This window comes from Podarcis liolepis (genome assembly GCF_965112155.1).
Source record: "Podarcis liolepis genome assembly, chromosome: 8".
Lineage (NCBI taxonomy): Eukaryota > Metazoa > Chordata > Lepidosauria > Squamata > Lacertidae > Podarcis > Podarcis liolepis.
This window is the reverse complement of record NC_139560.1, coordinates 67,885,201-67,905,787: the sequence shown is the minus strand read 5'-3', so window position 1 is coordinate 67,905,787 and position 20,587 is coordinate 67,885,201. Positions and strand designations below refer to the sequence as shown.

Below are 20,587 nucleotides of genomic sequence, written 5' to 3'. Positions count from 1 at the left end.
TTTGCTTCTACCTTTTGTCCTCTTCTTTTTCTGAGCAACCCTAAAGCCTTGCTTTTTTTTCCTCCGTCGGCTCGTGGTTGTTTTCAAGCAGCTGACGATTTCTCACCACGAGGAAGGGAAGGGGAACAGCGCCCACGCCGACCAAACGAAACCTCTCGTATGCCCAGAAAACAAGACGAGCCGCCCCCTCTGATACTTTCGAAAGTCTATACCGCGCCGCGAGGACGCCGGAGACCGGAAGCATCCGGGCGGCAACTCTCGCGAGAGGCGAGACCAGGAAGAAGCTGCGAGCTCTGAGGAGGGAGGAGGAGGAGGCGGGCGGTTGGTGGGCGCCGTCGGCTGCTGTGGTAACGGGGCTCCGTCAGGGGAGGGGGGAGCGCTGTTTGGGGCGCCTCCCCTGCTCCCAAGATGGCGGCGGCGGGGGCTGCTGGGGTGAACCCTTTCCTCAGCGACTCCGAGGAGTCGGACCCCGACGAGGCCCGGCCCGGCGGTGGCGGAGGCAGCAGCAGCAGCGACCCCGGCGGCGGAACGGCCGCTCCGCTCCCGCTGCCTTCGTCGGCCTGCTCTTCGCCGCCGCCGCCGCCCCTCCTTCAGCAGCAGCAGCATCTGCCCTTGCCGCCTCCCTCCTCCCTGCAGGCCGAGGAGCCGCCTCGGGTCCCCGTGGACGCCCTGGCGGCTCAGCTGCTGCGCGACCAGTTCGTGCTGACGGCGCTGGAGCTGCACACGGAGCTGCTGGAGAGCGGCCGGGAGCTGCCCCGCCTGAGGGATTACTTCTCCAACCCGGGCAACTTCGAGCGCCAGGGAGGAGGCTGCGCAGGGGGGACGACGACGACGGCGCCCACCCCGCCGGCCTCGGCGGCCCCGGGGCTACTGGCGGGGGCCGGAGTGGGGAAGGAGCCCGGCGCAGCAGGACAGCTCCGTAAGTTGGTTTGTGGAGGGAAACAAATAAAATAATAAAATAAAATAAAAGGCTAGCTCAGTACCGCCGACTCGGTCCTTGGTTGACCTTGGCGAGTTGTTTTGGTTTCGATGCACTCCTCCTTTTTCGCCTCGGAGGAGCACCTGTCAGCTGTGGCAGGAAGGGGGGTGAGGCTGGCAGGGTTTGTTTTTGAAAGCAAGCGGTGGGTTTGGCACGTGTAAGATAATGCCCGGGTTGGGCTCACTCCGCTGCACCCCACCCCCAATGCCCTGCTTAAGTTAGGTCAGTAAGTTAGTACCATCATAGAGTTCAACATCAGTCCTTTTTTTCCTAGGGAAAAGCAAGGTGGGGAACTCACCATCAAGTTTATTGCAGGGCCATTTGCACCCAACTCAAGCAGACAATGACCTGGATTAGAATTGGCTGCAACTTTGTTGATTAATAATAATAATAATAATTTATTATTTATACCCCGCCCATCTGGCTGGGTTTCTCCAGCCACTCTGGGCGGCTTCCTACAGAACACTAAAATGCAATAACCTGTTAAACATTAAAAGCTTCCCTAAACAGGGCTTCCTTCAGATGTCTTCTAAAAGTTTGGTACTTATTTTTCTCTTTGACACCTGGTGGGAGGGCGTTCCACAGGGTGGGTGCCACTACCGAGAAGGCCCTCTGCCTGGTTCCCTGTAACTTGGCTTCTCGCAGCGAGGGAACCGCTAGAAGGCCCTCTGCCCTAGACCTCAGTGTCCGGGCAGAATGATGGAGGTGGAGACGCTCCTTCGGGTATACTGGACCGAGGCCGTTTAGGGCTTTAAAGGTCAGCACCAACACCGTGAATTGTGCTCGGAAATGTACTGGGAGCCAGTGTAGGTCTTTCAGGATTACAGATATAGGTGGATATTTGGCTCAGGCATTGGGTATATATCCATTCCAGCCCCCCCCCCCAAGACTTTAAAAAAAAAAAACTTTTTAAAAAACCCTGGTCAACATGGTGTTGTTTGCCACACTTAGGGAGCAGTCCTGTAAACAAGGAGCTGGTATGAATGAGCCGGCGCAAAGCTACTCAGTTCAGCAGTGGGGCTACTGCTAGCGGAGCCCACCTAAGCCTGGTAGAGAGAAAGCAAACTTTTAAAGTAGTACTTGAGATGCACCACCCTTTTTGATGCCTTAACTTAATGCCAGGTTGCAAAGTCACACGACTGAGCTGAGGACCCATCCTCTGTAGTCCTGCCTCTGCCACGCTTCTTTGTCAGGGCTTGCCCCAATTTAAGAGCCTCTGAAATCTGCTCAGCCATCTAGGTCCCAGCTCTCCTGGTATGAGAGAGATGATACTCCCTGGCTGAGTCCAAGGATTAAGTAGTTTAGAGAGCATAACTCCCTCCCAGCTCAGCCAGAGCTCTGCAGGAGCCTAACCCTCTCATCCCAATAGTTCTTGCTATAGGGGAAGAGCTTGCCTTAGTGGGAAGATGGATTGTGTGATAGTACTATTAAGACTGGAACCCTATGCATACTTACCTGGGTATAAGTCCCATTTAACTCAATGGAAATTACTTCTGAGTAAATATGTATAGGTTGGGTTGCAGGTCATCACCCCTCATGCAGGTATATTACTTTGACAGGGTTGCTAGGTCAGAGGCTATTGCTTCTAAACATTAATGATGCTAGATTCTTGTAGTCATTGCCATCTTCTTATAGCATCTGTTTTTAACAGTATAGAATTGGATGTACATGTTGATCTTTTTCATTCTTGCAAGTAGCATATCATCATGAGCTCAGGCTGTGCTGATTATTCATACATCTGCAGAGGTGACAAGAATAGTCATGACTATTCCTGATCTGTGTGGGTTTTGCTTTCTTTTTGCAAGGCTAGATGTTGGGTTGGGTCGGGTTCTTCTGAATCACTTTCTATCTTATAAAAGTGAAAACTGACTCCCCTGTCACTTGCAGTTTGGTGCTGAATCACCAAGCTAGGGTTATCAGGAAAACCCAAGGAATCATAACCAGCTAACATTGGGTTAGATCCAGGCTCCTGCTCTTGCAATGGGGCCTCTTCTTCCTCCTACAACCTTCATGTGCTTCCAGAATTTGCTTTGGAGGGCTGAGGAACATTCCAGAGCAGACGTTGGGAGCATTCAAGGTGCTGGAGCAGGGAAGAAGGCTAAACTAGAAGTCTCCTTGTGAAGTGGATTTCCATTGAGCAAGTGGGCAGTCATCATTGGATGTTGCTCTTTATATCACAATAGTAGTTGGCCAAATAGAAAACACTATGTTCATATTACTTGCTTTGTGTTTAGTTCCTTCAAATAACTGGCATGATGTTGTTTCATTGCACCCATGAAACAGTACCTTAAGTACTAGAAGTGGCTATTGACATAATTTGCCATAAGTGTTGGTGTCTTGTTTAATGATGGAGGCATGGCTGACGCTGAGGCATTGAATTGGGAAATTGGTATTCCTTTGGAAGTGAATATTAGCAGGTTTCCGTGTATTTTGTTGGAAAGATACAGTGAGCATTCGGGTATGCACAAGTATCTGCAGAAACTCAAATTTGATTGAAATGTTTCTACCATTGCCAGGATATAGATAAAACAGATACTCATACAGAAGCTGTTGGGTGTGCCATTGTATTAGTTTTATCTATAGGGTCAATAGGAATATGTTGTGTTCTGGATAAAATGAAAATAACTTGGGTTAATCATAAGACATGTTAGAGTGAGAGAACTTCCCAAGTACGTCTCAGAACTTCCTGAGTTACAGAACTATCCACATTGGCATTTCAACAAGCATTATCAGATGCTTGGAAGACAAGTGTACATAGGGGAAGTATTAATATATGGAACAATTTTTGTTCTTTCCAGCTATGACTCTTAATCTATATTCTTGGAAGTAAGAGGGAACAACTCCTAGTCAGTTCTGATGAAATGCTGGGGTCAGATGTCTGCAGAAACACTGTTCATGTGACTGTTCCATTCTCATGATCAACTGACTCAGGTGGGAGCGTTGCTTCCATCTGTAAACTGGAAAATTGCAACTTGAAATCTTCTGGGTCACAAAAGTTAAGCTATAATTGCGTGTCTGTTCTCTCCCTCCATATTATGCTTCTCAGAAGTTAGACTTACTCCCATGAACAGATCTTAACACATGTGTTCACTAGCAAATTATAAGAATCAATTTTTAGAATTGTATAGGTGGAATGGACCCAAACTCTGTCTTAAAATACCTGTTCCTAAAGCAAGTATGGAAACATATGGTCCTTGAAGCTACTTATGTTACATAACTCCTGTGCCCCCCCCCTAGTATTTAGAGGTGTTAACCATGCTTAGTAGCAGTACCAATATATTTTTGCACTAGTATTAGTGTGGTATGACACAAATGACAGAGTCTATTATTTGATACATTTTGGGGTTAGGAAACGGCTCAAGGAGCTGCAAATGCAGCTAGCCTCATATCTAATTATACTGAATGCTATTTTGCTTTCAGTCTTTAGCACCATGTTGGCATAAATACAGGTGTGATACTGATCTGAAAGTACAGTTATTCTCATCGTTTGATAGCTTTATTAACATAAATTATTGTTTTGGTTGAGACCATATTAATGAAGAATAGATATGGTACCTCTGTCACATTTTCTGAGATGTTGTTTTATTCAGTGTTTGCAGCAGGATCTTTTTGAATTTATGGTGGCATTCTTGGTTTAGCCAAGGAGAAATGTTGTTTGGTATTTTACCCTATAAAAATGTTCAATTATACTATAAGCTCCTTTTGAAATAGGAAGAATGCCAGTAGGGGTGAATTTTTCATTATTGCTTTGGCACTAACTTCAGAAGGTGGAATCACACCACTCTCTCCCTTCCTTCCACATGTGAGGGTGAGAAGTAACACTTCCCAGTTCTGAAGAAATCTCAGTTTTCTGTTAAATCGGAACATGGGAACTGCAATTTGTTCTGGACTGAGCCTGGAAGTTTTACATTTTCATTGCACATGCAATCAGGAGGAAGGAAGGAGGAAGAATGCTCTTTTTTGTCACAGCTAAGAATGCCTTGTGGTTTTCCATGTGTAGATTCTGTGCATGGAGAAGGGACAACAGGATTGTGCCCCTGATGTTTTCCATAGCCCTGAGCACACCTCTGGGTTTCTCAGCGTTGACATGGAATTATGTCTAGCACAGAGATTGAATACTTTTTTCAGCCCAAGGGCCACATTGCCTCATGGGCAACTATCTGGGGGCCTCGTGTCAGTCGTGGATGGAATGAGGGATGTGGCTCTTTACAGTTGGCTACATTCCAGTCACTCAAAAGCCAGAAGTTTCTACACTCACACTCATGCACATATCTTTCCATCCAGGCAAGCAAGAGGCATTATCACAGTTCAAGGACATATTCCAAGCAAGGTAAAAGCATTCAAGGAGAGCTTGGTGCAGGGCTGGTGAAGGGTATGACCTGGAAAGAGTCCTGAAGGTCAGATTGAGAGGCCTGCAGGATTGCATTTGGCCCACAGGTTCCTCACCCCTGGCATAGCAAAAGCCTAACAAAGGCCAGAACCCCTATGTGGTATTGACAAGCTGGAACAAGTAGAGAGATGGGCAACCAAGATGATTAAGGATCTGAAAACCAAGCCTTATGAAGAATGTTTGAGGGAGCTGGGTATGTTTAGCCTTGAAAAAGAGGAGACTCAGAGATCTGATAGCCATCTTCTGATATCTCAAGGGCTGTCACATGGAAGATGGAGCAAGCTGGTTTTCTCTGGAGGGTAGGACCCTAACCAATGGCTTCAGGTTACAAGGAGGGAGATTCTGACTAAACATCAGGAATAACTTTCTGACTAATAACTGTTCAAGAGTGGAACAGGTCCTTCAAGAGTTTGTTGACTCTCCTTCCTTGGAGGTTTTTAAGCAGAGGTTGAATGGCCATTTGTCATGGATGCCTTAGTTGCGATCCCTGCATTGCAGGGGGTTGGACTAGATGACCCTTGGAATCCCTTCCAATTCTATGATTATAGGTGATTCCAGGTCCCAGTTGTGTTGAAGGAGTGAGGTGGTAGCTGCTTTTGTTTAAGATTTTGTTATGTGTAAATCCATGGAAGCACATGGCTGTCCAGGCAGCGTGGACATGCAAGACATTGAACAGAGCCAGCAGAGCCAGCAGCACAGTTCTACTGCCTCTTTCTCTAGGCATTAGTTTTTGACATGGAGGAAACCTGGATTTCAGGATCTTTCAATTCAGCCCTCTCTGCCCCCACAATTGCTTACTTGGAGAGTATATGGTTGAGCATTGTTCTATCTGGAGATCTGGAAGTTATGCACTATTCATGAGGAATGGAAACGAGGTGGTAATAGTGGAAAACAAGACTGTATTCAGAAAAAGTGCTTTTTGTTGAGTGGCTACTGTGTTTTTGTAGGTGATTCTAGCTTAGAATTATTAAAAGTCCATTCTCATTAAGGCCAGCATTTGTCACATTTCTGTAACTCATACTCTGCAGGCATGAACAGTATATAGTAGTTTACAATGCTGTAAAGTTGGGTTGTAATGGTTAGTAAATATTTGTAAGATTTCAGATGTATTGTGTTTCTGTCATTTAATGAGTAGTGTACGTTCCCTTTTCTGTTTCTTTTAGACAATTTTCTTCTAGTATGTTACTGTCCGCTTTGACTCTGTCCCAGAACAGCTAGCAGCAGAATGATGTACTCGTGTAAATGCTTCTACAGCATTTACCGTGTTGGTCTGTAATTCAGGTGTACTTGACCAGAGCTAAAGACTATCTAAGAAGAATGTATGTGGAAGAAACTTCTTGTATTTTTGGGTTAGGATTAGGGTTTTTGATTAGGGCATAACCTTTCAGATATTACTAATCAAAACTGCACTCATTCTAATTCTAACATGAAAAGTAAACTAAGCACTTTCTTCCTTTGGGCTTCTGAAACACAAGTGTTTGCAAAAGTGAGGAGTTGTCTCTTTATCCCTCCCCATTTCTTGTTCACAGCAACCCATCCTCATTTATTAAACCCACAAGGTGGGCAGGCGGACACTTTTCTGCCCCACTCCCCTTGTTCTAATCCTGACAATGGTTCACTATTATGGCTATTACAGCTGAAGGGCTCCAAAGTCATATCCCAGGCTTAACAGAGTTAAAGGCACTGTAAAAATTCTAGGGCTTGAGTTTCTTCAAGGACTTCAGAACATTTATAGTTTTGGGAAATGATGGGCTTAACTGCTTCATATTCCTCAGAGATGCCTCAGATAACAACTCCCAGCATGAAATAAGAAAATATAATTACTCCTCATATGCACAGTAGCTTAAAACAGAACCAGAGAAGTGGAAGTATTACTCTAGCAAGGGAAATCAAGTCTGTTGTTGAATAATTAACCACTGAAAAAAGTTTGCACTGGAAAGCACATGATAATCTGCTGTTACTGTAGAATTATGTTTTCAGCTTGAGAAACAAGGCTTCATTTAAAATCATTCCAGCTTAGTACTTCAAGAAGGACATTAGATTATTCCATAGCCACCACACCTAAATAGGATTGAATGTTTTAATTATTACTTCTTGGTCATCATATTATGCAGCCAGTTTATCATTTTGCATTCCATTTTCATTTTCATTGCAGCATCAAAAAAGGGTTGTAACTCTATGATAGACTAATTTTAGTTTATTGTAATCAAAGTTCTAGTCAAATAAAACTTTCTGGGTCCGTTCACCCACCCAAAAAATGCTTTCCAAACTGATTCAGTGCACCAAGTCCAGTATAAAACATTCCAAGAAGCTTAGGTTTCTTCTGAAAAGACTTTAAGTTCACTTAGGCATTCTCTGATGGAGAATCAAATATTTGATTGATAATTTTTAATAAAATTGGGTGCTGAATAATTAGAATGCAGTATCTCTTCACTAAAGTTCAGTAGTTGGTCCACAAACCCATAATGGCATTTTATGCAGAATTACAGAAGGACCGGAGGGGGAAGAGATTTAGAACTTGAGTCTCAGCGCATGCTTACCAATTTAATAACTAGGAAAGTCACTTTTTTTCTTGCAACCCAATCTTAACACTGGCTTTATTGATTTTTCTGCCAAGTGATTTGCTCAACTGAAGCCACAGCTAAAGCAGCCTATTTGTCTGGGGCAAGTAGCAGTTGTCCCAGCAATTGCTTGCAGTGAGTAGTAGTAATAGGCTGAGTGGCAAATGCTTGGTCCATATGTTTATGATAAATCAATAAAAAAAGAATAAAAAGGCAAATGCTTGGGCCTGCTTAACTTATTGACTCCTTGCTCACAATGGATGTAGGCCAAGATTGGCAACCACGATTGTGTTGCACTATTTTTATCTAAGCAAAATGCAGCGCTTCACTTTGAATGCTGCCTCCTGATGGGCTGTGTGTGTGAACATATATAGGCTGGCAGTGCACATTAAATTCAGCCCCTACACACATTCTCTTCATAAATGTGTACACCTACTAGAAGATACAAGGGACGCGGGTGGCACTGTGGGTTAAACCACAGAGCCTAGGACTTGTCGGTCAGAAGGTTGGCGGTTCGAATCCCCGTGATGGGGTGACCTCCCAATGCTCGGTCCCTGCTCCTGCCAACCTAGCAGTTCGAAAGCACATCAAAGTGCAAGTAGATAAATAGGTACCGCTCCGGCGGGAAGGTAAACGGCGTTTCCGTGCGCTTCTCTGGTTCACCAGAAGCGGCTTAGTTATGCTTGCCACATGACCTGGAAGCTGTACACCAGCTCCCTCGGCCAATAAAGTGAGATGAGCGCCACAACCCCGGAGTCGGCCATGACTGGACCTAATGGTCAGGGGTCCCTTTACCCCTTTACTAGAAGATACACACAGATTGGCAGCAATCATGATAGTCTTTTGCACTCCCCTGATGTTTCTCCACAGCTGCTTATTTCATGGTCACTCCCTCCTGATAAGCGGAAGAGAGCATTCACAGACAGACTTGTTTACAAGTCTATAAATTGCAGCATATTTTAAAAGATATCTGCTATTTATATTCCCTTAGTTGCAAATTGTTAAATCAAGGGTGGAGAACTGCTGACCAACAGCCTCTTGTCCTTAGTCATGCTCATGCAGAAATTAGCATTAGCAGCAGCCAAGAAAGCTCCTGTTCATGCTGATAGTACCTTTCCCCCATAGTATATTGCTGCATATGTAAGAGTGGTTTTGAATAGGCAGTTTGGGATGTTTGCCTTCTCCATGCACTGCCAGACCCATGACCTCAAAAATCTCCTGTGTGCCACAATGAAACAGAGAGAACACAAACCATTTGAAAGAATGGGATATTTTAGTGCATGACAGATCTTCAGTGGTGGGGAAAGATGAGGTGACTGAAAGAAGATGGATAGCCCACTGCTAGCTCTGACTCTGTCTGCCTCTCGTATGTGGTCCCTGTGAGATTTCCCACTCCCAAAGGAATACAGACCCAGCACAAAAAGGTACCCCACCACAGTCTTAAAATAAAAGCACTTTGCACCTGTGTGCTGACAGAAGACTTGTGTCTACTGCAGTAATCAAAGATCTTGCAAACTGAATGCATGTTAACATCTGTTTCAACTATATCAACATCAAATGGAGTCCCTACGTGATAAAGATAGCTTGTAAGTTTTCAGGAAGACAAAGTGTTGTGAAAATAAATTCTACTGCCAATTTTGTTTGCATTCTTGGAAACTCTTGAAAAGTTGCTTATTTTCATTTCATTAAATTTACCAAATCTCCTTAGTGCCTTTTACTTCACATAATTTTCCTCAACTGATCAACACGTTATTTTTCTCGAATTTAAAGCGGTTACCTCTGGCATGAATAATAGCAGCAAGTCAGTGTAGAGTAAAGGTGTGGAGATTTGTGAAGTAATTTCAAAAAAACTTGTTCTACCTGTTGACCAGGAATATGAAAGTTTGGAGAGTTTCTGTGCTTGGCAGAAACTGTTCAAGAGGCTGACGTAAGAAACAATCTACAGCCAGGCCAAGGTACAGAAGGAACAACTCAGTACAGATTATTATAGGAAATAGGATAGATGGAGCAGAAGAGTAAACTGGCAATTTAGATGGAGAGCAGTCTTGTGATTTCAGTGCATCCTGTTGATAGCACCAGAATAATGGTATCTTTAAAAAAATATTTAATTTTTTTTATTTAGTTCTGTATTAAGACCTGTGTGATGACTTAACAATTATAAGACTATACAGCTCTTGCATTTACAAAGGGCACATTCCATTAACTTCAGGGGCATTTACTCCTAAATAAGTGTATATGATTACAGCTATAATACTCCCCCACTCCCAGAAATATTACAGTCGTACCTTGGAAGTCTAATGGAATCTGTTCTGGAAGTCCATTCGACTTCTAAAACGTTCGGAAACCAAAGTGCGGCTTCTGATTGGCTGCAGGAAGCGCTTGTAGCCAATTGGAAGCCCCCTTGGACGTTTGGGTTCCAAAGAACGTTCATAGACCGAAACACTCACTTCCAGTTTTGCAGCGTTCAGGAGCCAAAAACTTGCAAGGCGTCGGAATCCAAGGTACGACTATTACTATAATGTGTTTTGTCTGTCCCTCAGTTTATGATTCTTTTCCAGTTTCCTGATAAAGTATTCCAGTTCTCCCACCCCCAGAGTAATGCATAAATAGTTCTTAATAAAATATTACTAAAGAAAGGAAGTTGATATTTTGCATCTACTCTGTGTCCAGTGAAGTAAAAGAAGGGGATCTCCTTGAAGCCAGCCATGTAATCATTTAATTTTAAGTTTCTCATTTAGCTAGAGTCTAGTGTTTCTCAAACTTGGGTCCCCAGCTGTTGTTGGACTTAAACTCCCATCATCCCTAGCTAGCAGGACCAGTGGTCAGAGATGATGGGAGTTGTAGTCCAACAACAGCTGCGGACCCAAGTTTGAGAAACACTGAGCTAGACAAACCTTAGTGTGAAACATGCTAACTGCATAGTATAAAACAGTGTTTCAGATATTATAGTATAAAACGTACTTACCGTATTAGCAAGAATATAAGCCACACTTTTTTTTCCAAATTCCGACCGTGAAGTTATAGTGCAGCTTATATTCGCAACCTTGCGATATCGCTGCCGAAACAGCTGCCCTAGGTCCAAGTTCCTGCAATGCCTTCCACGGCTGGATTGGAGAGCACACCCACCCACACACCCCAGGATGCCACCGCGACGGCCAGCGGGGGTGCAGCAGTAAAGCAGGGGGAAGGCCGGAAGACCGCCATCAAAGCGGCATGGCTACCCCACAGGAAACAGCCCAGGAGCGCAGGGGAATGGTACCCATAGGATTTTCTTCTACATTTGCCATTTACGGGTGTGAGTGCCTGCAGAATTTTAAGGTAGCAGCTTATATTCGGGCATTGTCTCCCCTCCACCCTTGAATTTTAAAGGTGCGGCTTATTTGTAGGTGCAGCTTATATTTGGGCCAATTCGGTACTGCAAAGAGATTTATTTTCCTACCCTTTTTAATTTCTTTACTGCTCTGTTAAACTGTTTCTAACTAGTTTTATGCAGGTGTTACTCACAGTAGTAAGACAGCTCAGTTCCTTTTTCTGTTTCATGGCTTGGTATAGAATTACAGTACCTGTGCAGAATTGACTTTTCTGTTAATTGCTTTTCTGTCAATTTGCAATTCTGACTTTTGCATTTAAATAGGTTTCAAACTTATGTTGCAGTTCTACACTTAGCGTGTTTTCTTTAACCACTGAATTTGTGTATGTTTCAAACATGGGTGTAGTATAAGCAGCCTAAAAGGAAACATGCTGCTATTTGAGACATTCCTGTCCCCATATTTTTTCTTGCTGTCTTCCTCTTCCTGATCATTGGGGAAACTCCTCTTAATATTGTTAGATTTATATCCAGCCTTTTACAGCTGTCATATATAGGTGTTCAGCGTAAACGCTTGTTTTCAGTGGAATCGTTACCATGCTTACAACACCTGTCCTGTCTCTAAATTGACTTCTTTTCATTCTTTTCCCTGTCTAAATCGAAGATCATGCTCAAAGAGAACACATTTTTGTGAGAGAAAGTTGAGGCAAAAAGGCAGTGAAATGTTTTGTGGTAATGAGAGGAAAACAGGTATAACTTAAAGCTGGCACAGTGTTATGGGAAGATCATCCAGGGTAGCGTTTAACTAGATTTTACTTGGAGTAGACCTATTGAAGTGAATAAACATGACTAATTTGGATACATTAATTTTAAGTAGGTCTACTCTGAGCAGAATTTTGGTGAATACCATCCAAAGCTTTTTTTAAGTCCTTTGCCATGTGCAGCCTCTAACTTCAGTTGGGGAACCCTTGTACAGGATGGGGAGAACAAACAAAGCTCAAATGTATGTTTAAATATTTTTAGATCGAGCTGGAAGCATTAGCACTCTTGACTCACTGGACTTTGCAAGATATTCAGATGATGGCAACAGGGAGACAGATGAACGGCTGGCTGGTGAGAAAAATTTCATATAAAATAAGCTATTGTATGTTGCTCAGTGAATTTTTATTTGGAAATAGTCTTTAGGTGTGTCACATTTATTTTTTAAAGTTACCTTTTCAGTTTAATGCTTTGTAAAGTTTCTAGTAACGTGGAATATTTTTGAATGGTTTATTAAATTTGTAGCAGTATCTCTTTGGCTAGTTGATTTATTTATTTTTAATACAAAGAAACTGTTCTTTAAAAAAAGTTCCATTGATCCATTTTATGCTTTATGTCTTTTTCTGTCACTCTAATAATTGTCACAAAGCAATAGCATTTGAAGTCCAGCTGAAGACAACTACTACATCTAGTTTTGTAAGGAACAAAATGCTGTTGAGAGACACAGGTCCTTTTAAATATGAAATCTTTTAGATGGCTGTTTATGTTTCTGCTAAATGGTTTCCTTATTGGTCCAGAAAGACTTGCGTGAACAGGCTGACTAGCAGTGTACTGGGTTGTACAATTCTAAATGAAATAGATTAGAAGTTGTGATAATATTCAAATACGAAAAATGTTTAAAGTTGATTTCCTTTAAACTGATAGTGAAGACAAAAGCCTTATATGATCAACATTCTAGCGTAATTCTTTCAGGGTTGAATATTGCATTCAAAATGATTGTCAGCATTCCAGAATTACCATTTTTTCCATGTATAAGACGATGTTTTTTGCTTTTAAAAGTTAGGCAAAAATTGGGGGTCATCTTATACATGGATTGTGAATGCACAGGAGTTCGGCCCCAGGCTCTGGTATGGGCGGCCTGGGCTCAGGCTCTTAAAATATGGTAACCCTAACTTTGGACAACCTCCGCAAAAAAGTTCAACAACTTTGGGCGACCTCCTACTCCCAAAAGCTCAAACTTGTTCTGTTTGATGCTTAAATTATTGATTTCTTATTTTTAGGCTCAAAAAAAAGGGGGTCATCAGTCATCTTATACATGGGGTCATCTTATATACATGGAAAAATATGGTATACTTATTGGATTGAATGTTGCAGTGTCATGCTGTTTTATCTTGAACTTGCCAAACATTAAGAGCCACAGAAGAATGGGTTTTGTCTTGATAAAAAGATCTTAGTGGTTGTGTAACAACTGGTTGCCTGTCTTCTGCAATAGTTTTGTTACCTCACATGCTTTAGAAAAAGAAAAGTGAGGGGACTTTAATTTCTTCACAGCTCCACGGAGAAATCGCTGCCCTGGTTTAGCTATCACACTGAACTATGATTTAGGATTCTCCACTGGGGCATGGAGAATGAGCTACAGGAACCCTCCATCTCCTCCCACCCTTCCATCTCTGGCACAGTTGTCAGAAAGGGTTTGGAAACAGTGGCTACTGCTTTGCTGGCTATGGTTGGTTTGCAACGAAACAATTTAAAAACCTGTGGTGGGTCAGAATTGCTCTCAGGGTACTGGCATAACACCTGCTTACCTGGATGGGGTTGGGGGCAGGGCATGGTCAGGGCTGCAATATGCTGCTCCTGGCCAGCCCTAACCCAGCCTGGTAAGCAGCAATGATGCCAAATGTTGAGATGGTAAGCTGCAATGATGCCAGTATGGTTCACCTCACCACATGTTCCATATCTGCTGTTGGCAGAGATTACGCCTTTCCCCCTAAGGTGGTTATGCTTATTGTGAAGACTTGACATGCTACAAATTCCAGGGAGGTAGCTGTGTTATTTTAGCTACAACAGACTTAACAGTCTCCTGTGGGCACCTTTAAAGGCATGTGACGTGAACCAGAGAAGCACATGGGGAAGTCCAAAGGATAGAGGAGCCCTCTGAAGCAGCATGAATATTAGAGGAAGGAGCAGGGAATGGGTGCAGGCTGGAAGCTTGTGCTAGCAGCAGATGCACTTTCTGCTCACACAAGAGACCATCTGGATCCCAGCCTAACATATTTATTGCAGCAAGAGTGTTTTTGGGTTACATCCAACTTGATCAGTTGAATTTTCAGAAGCTAATGAAGAAATAAACATATTAGTCAAAGTTGGAACAAAACTATTCTTTTTGATTCTACTAAAGTCAGGGCTGCAGTTATGAAGTCATTATTGTCAGTGGGGGGGGGAGTCTAGTCACTGTCATATTTTTACCTGAAAAGAATGAAAATAGCTCATTAAATTGTAATAAAAACAATGACTTTTTTTTTTACTAGAATATGTGGGTTGGAACCAGACAAAGTTAGTTGTGCTTTTGCTTGCCCCATCGGAATCTAACTTTAGGGTGCAGTCCTATAACACCTTCCTGGGAGTAATTCTCATTGAACTCAGTGCTTGATTCTGAGCAGACATGTATAGGATTGTCCTGTTAGTCTGGAGCCAACCATCTGTTTTTATTTCAGCCAGTCATGTTTGATATATTGTTGAATATTTATATACATATATATATATACTAGCTGGATTAAAATGTTAAATGCCTGAAGAGAAACCATGCAGCAGAGTAAACTGTTTTAATGGTAAAATTAAGTACACAATGTTAAGTTACACTGGTTGTTTAGTGTATTTCAGAGCTGTTAATTAGATAATAGAAAGACTTTGCCGTCTGACATGGGTTTATGTGATACAGTTTTTCTGGCTTTCTGTGCCCTTGGTGATATGTCTTGCTGTTGAACATTAGTTTCCTTACTGGAATTCCTGAGCTTCTCTACAATTTGTGTTCTTGCTATCTTTTTTTGAACATTTTTATCATCATGTTGCAGGGCATTCCTGATCTGCAATTGTTCTGTAACAAACTATTTTTATATCTTCTAAAGGAAGAATTTAATTTTTAAACTCAATTCATCTACAAGTTGAGTAACTTTTCAAAAAGCCAAGGTTAACCAAATTGTGCTAATGCTGGCTGCTTCTACAGAATTAATTTATTAATCAGTAGAAAGTATCAACATTGTTTTCAGACTTTGTTGCACAGAAATATTTGCAGATCAGCATTGCTGATTCCTACAGATTTTTTTCACTTTCTCATCAGATCCTCAGTTGTGCTTTCGTAGTTCTGCAGTAAAGTTCTGTGCATCAAACAAGTTCTTTCCATGTAGTAGATGTGATGTACTCTAACTATACCCATTCTGTTTTTAAAGAAGAAAAATGCAAACTGAGTGAATCTTTTTCCCATACACACTTACTACCAACATATTACACAAATTCATCCATAAAATACAGTTATCGCCATACATTATCCAGGGGTGAAAGGCTCCATGAAAACAGCACCTGCTTTTTTGGCACAACCTAGGTTATTCCAATATAAAGATTTTACGTAATTACCTAAAAAATATAGAACTGTAGTCAACTAGGTTTTACCCAGAGTAGGGCCATTGAGGTTAATGGAACTAACTTAAATATGTTCATTAATTTCAGTGGCTCCAACTTAGTTGAATACCACCTATAATTTCCTCCAGATTATTATATATTGATAGTGTTAAATGTTAATTACAAATGGTCCAGAGTGAATTTTAACCCCTTAACGACAGTCAATGTAAGTTCCAGTTCTGAGATATTTGATAAATTGGATCTACTTACATATTGCTCAAAGTGTTGTGGCAGAAATCAATTCATAAATGTTAAATTATCTCATCTTGTCTAAATGACAGAACAAATGTTTTGTTTGGAAAATTATTAAATGTGCCTCTAGCAAAATTTACAGTGGCCTAAGGAGTAGAACCAGCCCACTGATAAACTGCTCCAAAAAACATCATGCCACATAGAAAAACATAAAGCTGCCTCCAGTAGCTGTAAAAATGTAGATTATAAGCTGTGTAGTTTCTTGGAATTCCATTTTGTTGATGAAAGTTGTATTTCAAATTCATCCCAGTCCCTCAAAGCAAGTCACACTCATCTTCACACTTCTCTTTTTCAACTTTAAAGTATTAGTCATCATTAATGCCTTGTAAGGAAAATCTTTCAAGCTTTCCAAAGTGGTACAATATTCTGCTTAAAGCCTATAGCATTCCTTGTCAGACAGCTTAAGTTCTTCATTAAGGTTAGACTTTAATTGTGGAAAATGTTCACCAGTTTGCTTCAGTCTAACTCTGCTGCATGCGTTCATGAGTTCCATAAAGATTGCATGCTTTGTCTTTAATACAAATTGTATTTTATTTTCACACCCATCCTTGCTTTTTTATATTTCATTTTTGTTTCCCTATTCTTGGTTGGATGCCTGTGTATGTTTAATCCAAATCCTTGTCCAGTCCTGGAGTTTGAACTACGGAAAGCAAAGGAGACCATTCAGGCCCTCCGAGCCAACCTGACTCAGGCTGCAGGTGGTGTACATAAACCTTTTCCTTAGTTTTTGTTTTTTTTCATTTTGACAAAATAGCAGTAGGTGATGCCTCACAAAATGGAGAATAACAAATTTTTATATATTGCTGTTTGCAGAAAATGAAGTTCCTTTGCAGGAACGGAGAAATTACAAATCAAGTCCTGAAATTCAGGTGGGTAGTTTGGATTGGGGGGGAAACACCCTATTATTTGCTGTTATCGTGTATCAGCAGTTAGCCAATTGCCTTTTTTAAAAACAAAACAAAACACAATATTTATATACTCCTTGATTGCAGTAAAACCTTTAGGTGGTGTGGGGGGTGTTTGTGTGTAAATAGATATAGATATATATACACACTACACAATTAGCTTGTTGAGTACACCATGTAAACTACTCTGTGATATCTAGACATGAATGAGCTGCTATCTTAAGACATATGATAATGACAGAATAAATATTCTAATGAGAGTATTTACATCTCTTACATAACTTCCTTCTTTTTCCTAGGAACCAATTAAACCTCTTGAAAAAAGAGCTCTAAACTTCTTAGTCAATGAATTTTTATTAAAGAACAGCTACAAGCTTACTTCAATAACTTTTTCAGATGAAAGTGATGATCAGGTAAGTTTGAATAATAATTACGTTACAGCTTGTCTTTTCCCCACTTACCTTTCCAAGCACTTGGTAATTCTTGAGCCTAGTTTCCAAACAATATTTGGATAGTGACTCATATGTAGGAGAGACTGGTGCAGGGTTATCGTTTTGGTCAGAGCAGGAAATAGTAAACCACAAATGGAGACCCACAACAAAATACGCCTGTCTATCACCAGCTCATAACCGTGGTGCTCCCCCTTCAGGGCTGCAGCCAGCTTGGAACATGAACTTTCTGGTACTGTTCAGGACTCATAGGGGGAGATAAGTCTTCAGGGGGAGCAGGTGTTCGCCCCCTCACTCCTAAAATATTTCATTGCTATGCTGTTAAGTGCTGAAAGGTTTCAGGTGTGGATCTGGCTGCCAGCCTGGGACTTCTTTAGAGCACAGAGAGAGGCTTCTAGAGAAGGAGAAGAAAGATGAGAAAGGCCACCTTCCCTGATTAGCCTGGGAGGAAGACATTTTTGTGTTTTTTTAACTTGGTGGCACCCATCTCTGTAACCTTACAACCAGGGGGTGGGGGAGATTTGCAGGTGAAATTGTCCTTTTTTTCTTTCCTCATTCCTGAACCTCCCTATAGACTTGGGGCAGCCATACCCAGGATAGCTAGCTGATGCAAGGTCAGAGTTCAGGTGTTATAACACTGCTTTGGGCTTCTCTGTCAATCTCCAACTTTGCTGTAGGGTGGGTGAGTCCTTTATGCCTTTTATGGGGCCTGATGGCCACTGCTCCCTCTATTCTGGAGCCATATCTGGTCAAGGTTTTCCAGCTCGCCCCTCTGTCTTCCACTCAGCAATTTCCCCCCTCCTTTTTTGGCAAATGTTGACATGGCCTCTTGCTTCTTACTGGGGATTTCCCCATAAGGTGCCAGGATCCTGTCTGTCATGCTGATTTTTGCTTATAGAAGGGGATTTCCACAGCATGGCTTATTTTGGGGTTCAGTTTAAGAGTCTGGCTGTCTGGTCCATGTTGGACATCTGTTTCCTTCAACCCTCCCCCATCTGTCTTGTTTTTCCAGTCTGTTGCATCTCAGAAGTCATATAGCTCCTGTCTTCAGCCTTCTGAAAGGAACACCAAGCTTGCGCATACACACACAGGCATGTTCATGCTTATGTCTAACCAAGGTCAACTCATAACAATACTTGACGGGATGAGAAGGAAAGTTAACAATTAATATTCTGCTTTTACGCTTCTAAAGGATTTTGAATTATGGGATGACGTAGGACTGAACATTCCAAAGCCTCCAGACTTGCTACAACTCTACCGTGACTTTGGGAACCACCAAGTAACTGCGAAAGATGTTGTAGATGTAGCAGTTGGCCCGGAAGAGGATGAATTTGACGCAACCACTCCTATCCTAGAGAACATTCCTATATTTGGAACACCAGAATCTATAGAGGTAGACAAACATCATTCACTTTTGTCAGTTTAAAGCCTGCTACCAAAATGCAGTGTGATAAATTATTTCCTCCCCCCCTTATGTTTTTCCCCCTTTAGCAATGTGTAATGGTGCAGAAATTGGAAGATCAAATTAATGTGTTAAGCACCGAGAAGTGGTCTCTGCTGGAACAAATACGAAGGCTTGAAAGGTATATCCTCCACCATTGTAGATGATGTGCTTTTTAGGAAATGGGAAGTTACTTGGCATTTTATAGTCTCGGAAAAGGCGGGTGGCACAGATAAATAAATGAATCACTTAAATGCTCAGTAGTCACCTCAGTTACAACATAAATGGTAAACAATTCAATATTTACTTGACTTTGTAACTTCTTGTGTCTTGTTGATCTTAATGGCATAGTTAAGCATGCCTAACTTTGTTTCATTGGTGCCCTAAATTGCATTGAATAGGCCAGACATTGAATTATGCTACTTAAGAAACCACTTTGCTTACCAATGTGGTTTAGTTGCTATTTTCAAGCTAACAGCTTTCAATACCGTCAACCATTGTATCCTAGAACACGAAGCCCCAGGGAGCCTTCCCACAGCAGCTGGTCAGAAGGAGGAATGATTACTGTTCCTTACTTATAAGCTCTTATGGCAAATTGATTCCAGTAGAAAACTGCTAAGTTTTCTTCCTATGAAGTGTAACTAAGGTTTGTCCTATGCTTTGTAGCTTGTGGTTTATCTGGGAGAGTTAAACCATGAGCCTGGTTTCAGACCACATACTAAGCCAAGCCATGGCTTAGCTCAGCAATACAGATAAATTAACTGGGGAGGAGGAAAGTGGCCGTGGTCTTGTATTTAGGAGTCCTTGCATTTGCTCATTTGGGTTAAGCCATGACTTGGCCTAGCATTACATATGAACAAGGGTGCTACATGCTCCCTTCAGTATGATTTTTATCATGGAAAGATGGGGTTTTAATGGCTGCAGAAGGGTTGCGGAGTCTGTGGTCCTCCGAAGGTTAGATTCCAATTCCCAGATTGGGAATTACAGTGGTGCCTCGCAAGAAGAAAATAATCCATTCCGCGAGTCTCTTCGTCTAGCGGTTTTTTCGTCTTGCGAAGCAACCCTATTAGCGGATTAGCGCTATTAGTGGTTTAGCGGCTATTAAAGGCTTAGCGGCTTAGCGGCTAAAAGGCTATTAGCGGCTTAGAAAAAGGGGGGAAGCGGGGGGAAATCGGAACACTCGCAAGACGTTTTCGTCTTGCGAAGCAAGCCCATGGGGAAATCGTCTTGCGAAGCAGCTCAAAAACGGAAAACCCTTTCGTCTAGCGGGTTTTCCGTCTTGTGAGGCATTCGTCTTGCGGGGCACCACTGTATAACACAACATTTGGAGGGCCACAAGTTCCCTATTCCTAGGCTTAATAAATAATTTTAGAAAACCTTCCAGTTTCAATTCCTAAGCTTCTGAAATAGGCTTTGTATATGACCTGGAACACATTTGGGAAACCTGTTAATATATATTTTAGGTTACTGGAAGTGCTTTACTTACTAACTTGTTTCTTAATTCCAATCCTTTATGTCCTGCCTCCCTCTTTTCAGTGAGATAGAGTACTTAAGAAAAGAAAAAACTCCTGTTCCAGTGATATTCGATTCAGTCCAATCATCTTTAGCTCAAGTGCCTCTCACAGTCCCAGATGATAACGGGAGATATTTAGATATCCAGAGTTCGCTTAATGATGGTCAGCATGGTGACACTGAAGAGAAAAGGCCTCCTAAAGAAGATATGAGAATTTCTCTTCCTTTGAAGGAGAGAGAAAAACTTCCATCTTGTCCTCCATCAAATAAAGCTGCCATACACTTTGATAAACCCAATCGGTTAGTGGCTTATTCTTTTTCCAGTAAAATAATACCAATGTTGTAAGATTCTTTTAA

At 41.9% G+C, this 20,587-nt stretch overlaps 2 protein-coding genes and 1 long non-coding RNA gene across 9 annotated transcripts in view; 1 reads left to right on the top strand and 2 right to left on the bottom strand.

Annotated features, from left to right (window-relative positions):
• Positions 1–231, bottom strand: part of PIGN (phosphatidylinositol glycan anchor biosynthesis class N) — an 86,618-nt gene extending 86,387 nt beyond the window's left edge. For 2 of the 4 annotated variants that reach the window (XM_083519138.1, XM_083519139.1), the window contains exon 1: positions 12–206. The gene's annotated coding sequence lies outside the window, so the exon portion shown is untranslated. Of the gene's footprint in view, positions 1–11 lie in introns of all 4 variants that reach the window. The other 2 variants (XM_083519140.1, XM_083519137.1) reach the window with 2 other exon arrangements.
• A 72-nt stretch (positions 232–303) lies between these two features.
• The window catches only part of RELCH (RAB11 binding and LisH domain, coiled-coil and HEAT repeat containing), a 62,545-nt gene continuing 42,261 nt past the window's right edge, over positions 304–20,587 (top strand). For 2 of the 4 annotated variants that reach the window (XM_083519064.1, XM_083519063.1), the window contains exons 1-8: positions 306–919; positions 12,261–12,350; positions 16,550–16,621; positions 16,737–16,792; positions 17,128–17,241; positions 18,470–18,670; positions 18,769–18,860; positions 20,255–20,530. In XM_083519064.1, coding sequence (XP_083375190.1) covers positions 409–919; positions 12,261–12,350; positions 16,550–16,621; positions 16,737–16,792; positions 17,128–17,241; positions 18,470–18,670; positions 18,769–18,860; positions 20,255–20,530 — 1,412 coding nt within the window. In that variant the 5' untranslated portion in view covers positions 306–408. Of the gene's footprint in view, positions 920–12,260; positions 12,351–16,549; positions 16,622–16,736; positions 16,793–17,127; positions 17,242–18,469; positions 18,671–18,768; positions 18,861–20,254; positions 20,531–20,587 lie in introns of all 4 variants that reach the window. The other 2 variants (XR_014529597.1, XM_083519065.1) reach the window with 2 other exon arrangements.
• On the bottom strand, positions 7,966–11,372 carry LOC310714539. The gene is made up of 3 exons (XR_014529882.1): positions 10,794–11,372; positions 8,734–10,675; positions 7,966–8,365 (listed from the first exon to the last, which is right to left on the bottom strand). It is a non-coding gene; the product is annotated as an uncharacterized lncRNA (long non-coding RNA).